The 10,593-nt window shown below is 45.7% G+C and overlaps 1 protein-coding gene across 1 annotated transcript; it reads left to right on the top strand.

Moving 5' to 3' along the window:
• The first annotated feature begins 2,414 nt into the window (after positions 1-2,414).
• On the top strand, positions 2,415-10,353 carry CDKN1B (cyclin dependent kinase inhibitor 1B). Its single transcript, XM_002822952.5, has 3 exons — positions 2,415-6,281; positions 6,792-6,921; positions 9,022-10,353. The coding sequence occupies exons 1-2, from the start codon at positions 5,807-5,809 to the stop codon at positions 6,911-6,913; spliced, it is 597 nt and encodes a 198-aa protein (XP_002822998.1). The 5' UTR covers positions 2,415-5,806; the 3' UTR covers positions 6,914-6,921; positions 9,022-10,353.
• Positions 10,354-10,593: the final 240 nt, after the last annotated feature.

Genomic DNA, 10,593 nt, shown 5'->3' on the forward strand with positions numbered 1-10,593 from the left:
ACAGGCACCTCCCCACTCACAGTCAAGGCTGGAAGCACCATATAAAAAGCATCGGCAGCTACACCTTTGCGGCTCAGGAGATTATGGCAGACTGCCTCCTGCTTTCTCTGCCAAGCCCTGTCCTCCTGGGCTCAGGGTTCTCTGTCTCACACTTGAACTCTGCCCATCTCCCCACATCCCTCTGGATGAACACCACAGTGGGACTGTCTGCCCAGCTTTTCATTTAGCCCTGTCCCTAGACACTGTCTGTCATAGCACCCTCAGCCCCTTCTTCGGCAGATCACCCCATCTCACAAATCCAAACTCCAGAGCTCCAACCCAGGTCCAGGACCCAGGCTTGCTTTTGTTCAGGAGACAAGTTTGGACACTGGTCATTCTCTTCACTAAAAGCTCCATCAGTTCACAGTACTGACTGAGCAACAGATTTTTTAGCATGCCATCCATGGCCAACCACTGTCTGATCCCATCCCCACTTACCACCCCTACCAATTCATCCTTATAATCATCTTGACATTTTCTTATTCTTCAAGATCTGACTCATATATCACTTCTTCCATGAGGCCTTCCTCTTTCTCCTTGCTTTGTGCTTCATAGCATCATGTTTTTCTATGTATTGCTTTCTACCTCTAGTTTATTTATTTGAGACAATGTCTTGCTCTATCACCCAGGCTGGAGTGCAATGGCATGATCATTGCTCACTGCAGCCTCGACCTGGGCTCAAGTGATCCTCCCACCTCTGCTTTCTGAGTTGCTGGGGCTACAGGTGCAGGCCACCACGCCTGGTTCCAACCTCTAGTTTTTGTGCACATGGTATATACTCCCCACAGGCAAGGACTGTGACAAATATTTCTTCACTTCCCACATTGCTGAGAATAATGCCTTGGATAATACCTTACACATGGTATTGATCACTGCTTAAAACCTCCTAATGCCCCAATGGCTTTCCATATCGCCAGGTCAATAATAAAAGCCCTACCTATGCCTACCTGGTCCTATCTGATCTGATGCGCTTTTTTTTTTTTAAAGACAGAATCTCACTCTGTCTCTCCCAGGCTGGAGTGCAGTGGCACGATCTCGGCTCACTATAACCTCCGCCTCCGAGGTTCAAGCAATTCTCCTGCCTCAGCCTCCCAACTAGCTGGGATTACAGGCATGTGCCACCATGTCCAGCTAATTTTTGTATTATTAGTAGCGACAGGGTTTCACCATGTTGGCCAGGCTGGTCTTGAACTCCTGACCTCAAGTGATCCACCCACCTTGGCCTCCCAAAGTGCTGGGATTATAGGCGTGAGCACCGTGCCCAGCCCTGATGCTCCTGTTACCACTCCCCACTTGCTCTGCCCTATCCACCATGGGCCCCTCTGCTGTTCCTTGAACACATTAGGCAAGATCCCACCTCAGACACTTCATTTGCTCTTTCCCCAGATAGCTGTATGGCTGCTCTCTCATGTCTTCAGGGTTTCTCTCAAAGGCCACCTTTTTTGTGTGTGTGAGATGGAGTCTCACTCTGTCGTCCAGGCTGGTGTGCAGTGGCAAGATCTTGGCTCACTGCAACCTCCGCCTCCCGTGTTCAAGTCATTATCCTGCCTCAGCCTCCTGAGTAGCTGGGATTACAGGTCTGCACTACCATGCCCAGCTAATGTTTGTATTTGTAGTAGAGATGAGTTTCATCATGTTGGCCAGGCTGGTCTTGAACTCCTGATATCAAGTGATCCGCCTGCCTCTGCCTCCCAAAGTGCTGGGATTACAGGTGTGAGCCACCGCGCCTGGCCTCAAAGGCCACTTTCTCCATGAGGCCTTCCCTAACCACTTATTCACATTGTGATCCTCGAAACACCCCCTTTCCCTCTCCGCTGCTTATTGTTTCTCCATAGCATTTTTCACCTCCTTACATAGTATATACTTCTTTCATGTGCTGTGTTCATTTTCTGTCTCCCCTCCCCTTTTTGGAATGTCAGCATCATTCTAGTTTAAATCTGTTTGTTTACTTCTGTGTTCCCAGAGCCTAAGGATAATGTCTGGCATAGAGGAGGCACTCAATAAATATTTGTTGAAAGAAAGAAGGAATAAGCAAATTAATAGAAGGTGCTCCGTAAATATTTGTGAAATTGAATTAAAAGTGTCAGAAGGAGATGACTGTGAAATTCCCAAAGTCTAAAAATATGTGAGCTTAGAAGAATGGTGGAGTTGAGTGCTGCCTCATTATAAACATCCTCGAGGAAGGACTGAAACTGTGTGCTTGCGGTGGGAGGGGCAGCTGGGCAAAGAACCGTGAACCTTCGCAGAAACATTTGGGGCTGCAGAACTCTCCGGTGAGAGCGCTGCATCTGGGAGCTGGCGATGCCGGCGGCTTGCTCATTCACCCCATCTGAACACTTGTCTATGACACAGGTGTTTTCTCTTAAGTTATTTTGGTCTTTGCCTCTCTCCTCAGCTGGTGAAGATTACAGAAATCTGGGATGGCTTATGGGACGCTTCTCAGCCCTAAGTAGGAAAACAGTAGTGAAAATGGCAACCAAAACATCACGCAGGACTGGGGGTCTTGGGGAAACAGCTCACTTTAGAGCAGTGCAGTGCAGAGCTTTCCGTCTTCTACCAGGGTCCACCTTTAACACTGTTTATCTGAAAAATTTCCCCCTGGCTTACTCGCTTGCAGCTGCCCACTTTGCAGGAGGATGGCGCTCTGATCTCTACGCTCCCTGTTCCTTCAGGGACTCCATAGTATTTTTTTTCACGCTTCGTCGCTACTACAGCAGACGCCTGCGTTCTCATTATTTGCTGTACAGATCTCCGGTGCCTTGACTGTAAACAAAACACTTTAGATCATTGTGAGGTCGATGTAAGCACAGCCTTTCTGCTGGCAGCCAGACTTCTTAAGGTGGCATGACTGTGACTTGCTTACTTTTCGAGATTAACAACAACAACAACAACAACAAAGCGACAAAATGGTGCTCCTACATATTAGTTGAAAGATTCAGCATGTGAAGGGGATCGAAGTGTTTATTTTCTACTTCCATATAAGACATGAATTCCATGAGTAAAATCAAACTTCTGTGGCAAGGTGAAATACTCTAGAATGTCTCCATTTACATACGTGTGGTAGTTTGGGTGTTTATGCATATGGATAGATGCACATATATAGAGTTCCTGTGTTGTCTAGCAATTGTTTTAAAATTTGGACAATTATCTAATTTCTAGGGTAAGGTATAAATTATGGTAGGGAGGCCTACCCTAATTTTCCTGTCCCTTCTTCCCCAGTCTGCAGTCCAATAAATTGACAGCCTTAAAACTAGAAAAACTAAAGAGGATGAGACCTCTTGCTTGATCCTAGGTGAATTCTTTTCTGTCAGTTAGGTAGGAAGTCCTGACTTGAAAACTAGGTCTGGGCACTGCCCCCTTTACTGTTCTCTGGGTATCAACCCCTGTCCTTCCAGAGTCTATATTTTAGTTGAACTAGTGGATTGTGATACCACAGGCTCAAGACAGCTGCATTTAAATATCAGTGACCACAGGCCACATCAAGGAAACATCTGCAGGCAACCCAGGGCCTGGGAAGGAGCCATTTTCAGTCACTTGTAAGACAGCAGGACCTGCAGACTACAGCACAATCAAACTCAGACAAAACCCTGAACCAGTGAGAACCATTAGGAAGGAAAGGAACAGAAAATGAACCAACCTGAGTGTTAGGAGACCTGCATCTAGTCCTGACTCCGGTACCAACCGAATGCATGTCCCTGGACAGGAAACCTCTCTGAGTCTCAATTTCCTCCGTGGTAAAAAGGAGAGGGTTAAACCACAGGGTCCCGAGGGTCCCTTCCAGTTGTCACATTCTGGAGCGTATGAGATGAGGTAGGCACACAAAGTGGACAAACAAGATGTGGCTAAGAAAACAAGCTACACATCAAGCTCATCTGTAGCATAGGTGCTTAAGAAAACTTTGCTGCTGTGTAATATTAGAACGGAAGGTTGGTTTCCAGTAAAATGCATTAACTTTGGCTCAAACCAAGATGATGGGTACTGGGCATGGGGGTGGGGAGCAGTTGAAGATCCACTGAGCTTTGTCTCAGGGCAGCCCTGCTCATCGTCCTATTTTACCTTCCACCACGGTGCTCAAGCCCACACTGAGAGAAATTTCCAGTTGCAAAAGGGAGAAGAGAAACGCCGGAATACTAATATCGGACGTTAGGACATGGTTGTGGTGGTTTTAAAAATCATTTCATCATCTAGAGTTTGACCCCGAGGGGAGTATTTTCACCCTTCAGCCCTCTGAAAGCATTCACTAGCATCTGAATATTGTTCTGAGTTTGTTGGAGCAGTGAAATCTGGTGAGAGAGAAGGGTGGAGGAAGGAAGGAGCTGTTGTATTTGGCGGCTGGACTCAGGTAGAGGAAACTGCTACAATCCCGGGAAAGAACAGAAAAGTAGAAAGAGACGAGTTCCCACATGCAGCCAATGTCCATGGCCTTAACTGTGCTTGGGAAGGAAGATCCTGGGCCAGAGGTGTACCCTCGTTTTTCAAAACTAAACGTGTCTGAGACAGCTACAAAGTTTATTAAGGGACTTGAGAGACTACTCGACTTTTTTTTTTTTTTTATCTTGAGTTCCTTTCTTATTTTCATTGAGGGAGAGCTTGAGTTCATGATTAAGTGCCGCGTCTACTCCTGGCTAATTTCTAAAAGAAAGACGTTCGCCTTGGCTTCTTCCCTAGGTCCCCAGCCTCCCCAGGGATGGCAGAAACTTCTGGGTTAAGGCTGAGCGAACCATTGCCCACCGCCTCCACCAGCCCCCAGCAAAGGCACGCCGGCGGGGGGGGGGGGGGGCGCCTAGCCCTCCAGCAAACGCTCCGCGGCCTCCCCGGCAGACCACGAGGTGGGGGCCACTGGGGAGGGCCGAGCTGGGGGCAGCTCGCCACCCCGGCTCCCAGCGAGCTGCCGGCGACCTTCGCGGTCTCTGGTCCAGGCCCCGGCTTCCCAGGCGAGGAGCGGGAGGGAGGTCGGGGCTTAGGCGCCGCTGCGAACCCGCCAGAGCAGCGCCGGGCCCCGAACCCCAGGCCCCGCCCCAGGTTCCCGGCCGTTTGGCTAGTTTGTTTGTCTTAATTTTAATTTCTCTGAGGCCAGCCTGAGCAGGTTTGTTGGCAGCAGTACCCCTCCAGCAGTCACGCGACCAGCCAATCTCCCGCGGCGCGCTCGGGAACGCGGGGAGGCGGCGGAACCGCGCCGGGGCCACCTTAAGGCCGCGCTCGCCAGCCTCGGCGGGGCGGCTCCCGGCGCCGCAACCAATAGATCTCCTCCTCTGTTTAAATAGACTCGCCGTGTCAATCATTTTCTTCTTCGTCAGCCTCCTTTCCACCGCCATATTGGGCCACTAAAAAAAGGGGGCTCGTCTTTTCGGGGTGTTTTTCTCCCCCTCCCCTGTCCCCGCTTGCTCACGGCTCTGCGACTCCGACGCCGGCAAGGTTTGGAGAGCGGCTGGGTTCGCGGGACCCGCGGGCTTGCACCCGCCTGGACTCGGACGGGCTTTGCCACCCTCACCGCTTGCCTGGTCCCCTCCCCTCCCCGCCCTCCCGCTCGCCAGTCCATTTGATCAGCGGAGACTCTCGGCGGCCGGGCCGGGGCTTCCCCGCAGCCCCTGCGCGCTCCTAGAGCTCGGGCCGTGGCTCGTCGGGGTGTGTGTCTTTTGGCTCCGGGGCAGTCGCTGGGCTTCCGAGAGGGGTTCGGGCTGCGTAGGGGCGTTTTGTTTTGTTCGGTTTTGTTTGTTTGTTTGTTTTGAGAGTGCGAGAGAGGCGGTCGTGCAGACCCGGGAGAAAGATGTCAAACGTGCGAGTGTCTAACGGGAGCCCTAGCCTGGAGCGGATGGACGCCAGGCAGGCGGAGCACCCCAAGCCCTCGGCCTGCAGGAACCTCTTCGGCCCGGTGGACCACGAAGAGTTAACCCGGGACTTGGAGAAGCACTGCAGAGACATGGAAGAGGCGAGCCAGCGCAAGTGGAATTTCGATTTTCAGAATCACAAACCCTTAGAGGGCAAGTACGAGTGGCAAGAGGTGGAGAAGGGCAGCTTGCCCGAGTTCTACTACAGACCTCCGCGGCCCCCCAAAGGCGCCTGCAAGGTGCCGGCGCAGGAGAGCCAGGATGTCAGCGGGAGCCGCCCGGCGGCGCCTTTAATTGGGGCTCCGGCTAACTCTGAGGACACGCATTTGGTGGACCCAAAGACTGATCCGTCGGACAGCCAGACGGGGTTAGCGGAGCAGTGCGCAGGAATAAGGAAGCGACCTGCAACCGACGGTAATGACCCCTTCCCAACCACAGAATGTGTCTGGGGCCCCGCTTTGCCTGCTGGAGAGTGTTAACCTTAGCTTGCTTTTCGGCGTATTCTGATTTAGCTTTGGGAGAGCGAACTTTATTGGTCTTAGGTGTTCAGTGCTACCTGGCCCACTGCTTGTCTGTTTGTGACTTTTAAGTCAGAAACTGGAGATGGTAAGATCCGATAATTTCCCTAACTTAAGACATCGCGGTCCCTCTCACTAGCAACCCCTAGATATGTGACAAAGTTGGGATGTTTATCAACGGTCCGCCTCCTGGCTAGGGAGAGAGCTCTGGGGTGGAGAATGCACTTTCTGTTTTTTGAAAACAACCTCATTTTGTGCCCTTAAAGGCCACTGGGGATGACGGATCCAGGATTGTGGGTGGAGGTAGTGGGTTTTTCATCCCCTGACTATGGGGCCAACTTCTGCCAGCCATTGTTTTTTCTAATAAAGATTGTGTGTTCTTTTTAAAAATTTCCCCTACTCTTAGATTCTTCTACTCAAAACAAAAGAGCCAACAGAACAGAAGAAAATGTTTCAGACGGTTCCCCAAATGCCGGTTCTGTGGAGCAGACGCCCAAGAAGCCTGGCCTCAGAAGACGTCAAACGTAAACAGCTCGGTGGGTTGATCACTAAAGGAGCACGCAATGGAACCCGGGGCCTTCAGACCTCACGATACCTGATCTTACTGGTTGCTGGCAAATTAAAAGCTTGTGGGGTTTTGTTTTGTTTATACTTCGTGAGGTCAAAAAAGTAGCAATGGGGAAGGCTGGGGATACGGTAATTCCTCAGAGTTTCTATGCCCAGAGATACTTTCTCTTCAAACAGTAGACCAGAGCAGCTACTTGTAACCCAGGCCCCATCGGGTAGGAAGGTCCTTTCCCTGTGAGTCCCACTAAAACGTGTTGGGAACAATAGGTTCTTTGCCCATCCGAACAAGAACTAGGGTACTCCCTCAGTCCGACTTAATGAGAATTAATTTCCTAGAGGTTCAGCTTGAGTCGGTAACAGATTTTGAGCCATACATGTGAAAATGGCAAATACATGATTAAGTTTCAATTCTGAGAGGGAATGTTTGGTAGAAATTGCTCACCTTTGGTTATGCAAGGGATTAGAGATGTGAATAGGGTGGTATGTTGTGTTCTTTGACATTTTAATAAACTGTCACTTTCCCTGTTGTCTCTTAAGTTTGGAGAGAGAAGGAACCAGTATTTGCAAAAACCAAATGGAAAGATAAAAAAGTTACTAAAGTTTCTACAGAATTTCTGGTAACACTGAAGTTGCAAAGCAGAAGTTAAATTAACTCTTGTCAGTAAGCAATCCAGGAACACGTCAGCCAGTGTATGTATGCTAATTGTGCCGTAACAGGGTGATTTGGATATTTGTAGGGGAAATGGGTAGTAAATATCAAGACTGGTGACCGTAGGTCAGCCCAGCACATAGGAAGTGGAGATTTTTCCATGCACAAGAATCTGATCACTGTAAATAGCTAATTTGAATAATTCAGTCCCCAAATGTACATGGGTTGGTTATTCATAATAAACTACATATATTAATAGTTTATTAGGTTCTTTTAGACCAAGACTGTGACCTCTTTATTTTCTAAAGCACACACGTAGTTTAGCATATGAGGCGATCTTAATAAATATTGATGTTAACTTTTTAAATCCTCAGTTATAAAAATTTTAAAGTAACAGGGATTAAGGTGAGATTCAGGTTTGTTGTTTCTTTAAATTGTATATGTGACTTCACATATCTTATCTTTTTCAGCGCTTATACAAAACGGCACTATAGAGCCTCTATTTTATAGCACCATATGAAGTGGGAAAATGAGGTGAAAATTTTCCTGAAGCAACCTTAACACGCGCAGCCCTTGTTGGTTTGTGACTTGTGTCCTAGCTCATCAGATGAGCCACGAGAATCAGACCTGGATTTTGATCTGGCCTGGTTCTGACATGCAATGAGGCATTTGTAGCATTTAGTAATATTGCTTTAGAAAATAAGAATACTAGAAATATTAGTAAGAACCTATTCAAAAGTATTCATGAGTATTTTCTGCATATGAATAAGGAATTAGAATATTTTGAACATGATGTTAATAAAATTTTCTTCTGGAAAGCCTTTATAATTTTTATTCCCAATCATTTTTCAAATTTAGAAAATTTAATCTGTCACAGGAGTAGAGAAAAAAATTAAAAATTTTTTTAAATTTAGAAAATTTTTACCCGTAAGTATTACAGTTTCCTAATTATCGTATTTATTTCTCACTTGTCTTTGACCTAGATTCTTTAGAGTAGGGTTTCTCAACCTCTGCACTAATGACATTTTGGGCCGAATAATTCTTTGTTGTAGGAGGCTGTCCTGTGTGTTTTAGATTGTTTGGAATTATCCCTGGCTTCTCACACTAGATGCCAGCAGCATCCTCCTCCCCCAGTGTGACAACCTAAAATGTCTCCAGACGTTGCCAAATGTTCCCTGTGGGGCGGGGGCAACATTGCCCACTGTTAAGAACTACTGCTCTAGACAAAAGAACACAGCACAGAGGAAAGGAAAAAAAATCCAGTTAAGAGAATGTTAGGTGGAGATGACTGTAGTCATCAAACTTTTTTCCCCATCAAGTATTTCCAAGCTAACATAGTGACAAAATAATTCCTGTACTCTAGTGGTGACGTTAATCTAGTGCTCTTCCTTTAATTCTTCTGTTTTGTTTTCTTTTGCAGAATTAAGAATATGTTTCCTTGTTTATCAGATACATCACTGCTTGATGAAGCAAGGAAGATATACATGAAAAATTTAAAAATACATATCGCTGACTTCATGGAATGGACATCCTGTATAAGCACTGAAAAACAACAATACAATAACACTAAAATTGTAGGCACTCTTAAATGATCTGCCTCTAAAAGCGTTGGATGTAGCATTATGCAATTAGGTCTTTCCTTATTTGCTTCATTGTACTACCTGTGTATATAGTTTGTACCTTTCATGTAGCACATAAACTGGGGAAGGGAGGGCAGGGTGGGGCTGAGGAACTGACGTGAGCGGGGTATGAAGAGCTTGCTTTGATTTACAGCAAGTAGATAAATATTTGACTTGCATGAAGAGAAGCAATTTTGGGGAAGGGTTTGAATTATTTTCTTTAAAGATGTAATGTCCCTTTCAGAGACAGCTGATACTTCATTTAAAAAAATCACAAAAATTTGAACACTGGCTAAAGATAATTGCTATTTATTTTTACAAGAAGTTTATTCTCATTTGGGAGATCTGGTGATCTCCCAAGCTGTCTAAAGTTTGTTAGATAGCTGCATATGGCTTTTTTAAAAAAGCAACAGAAACCTATCCTCACTGCCCTCCCCAGTCTCTCTTAAAGTTGGAATTTACCAGTTAATTACTCAGCAGAATGGTAATCACTCCAGGTAGTTTGGGGCAAAAATCCGAGGTGCTTGGGAGTTTTGAATGTTAAGAATTGACCATCTGCTTTTATTAAATTTGTTGACAAAATTTCCTCATTTTCTTTTCACTTCGGGCTGTGTAAACACAGTCAAAATAATTCTAAATCCCTCGATATTTTTAAAGATCTGTAAGTAACTTCACATTAAAAAATGAAATATTTTTTAATTTAAAGCTTACTCTGTCCGTTTATCCAAAGGAAAGTGTTATTTTTAAAGGAAGGTTCATGTAGAGAAAAGCACACTTGTAGGATAAGTGAAATGGATACTACATCTTTAAACAGTATTTCATTGCCTGTGTATGGAAAAACCATTTGAAGTGTACCTGTGTACATAACTCTGTAAAAACACTGAAAAATTATACTAACTTATTTATGTTAAAAGATTTTTTTTAATCTAGACAATATACAAGCCAAAGTGGCATGTTTTGTGCATTTGTAAATGCTGTATTGGGTAGAATAGGTTTTTCCCCTCTTTTGTTAAATAATATGGCTATGCTTAAAAGGTTGCATACTGAGCCAAGTATAATTTTTTGTAATGTGTGAAAAAGATGCCAATTATTGTTACACATTAAGTAATCAATAAAGAAAACTTCCATAGCTATTCATTGAGTCAAATTGTAATGTGCTTTACCAAACAAGGTATTTGACCTGACATTCTAGTCATATTTACACTAATGTAAATGTGAAGTGGCAAATATCTAGGTAATTCAGGCCCACAACTCAGATGATGTTTTATGTAGTCCGAATGTAGTTAGCAGTTACTATTTTCCACTTAGCTCTGTGTGGGAGGACAAAACTTTAGAAGGTGAAAATGGAAAAGCTACATTTTCATATGAATAAG

The sequence above is a fragment of the Pongo abelii genome, chromosome 10 (assembly GCF_028885655.2).
Source record: "Pongo abelii isolate AG06213 chromosome 10, NHGRI_mPonAbe1-v2.0_pri, whole genome shotgun sequence".
NCBI lineage: Eukaryota > Metazoa > Chordata > Mammalia > Primates > Hominidae > Pongo > Pongo abelii.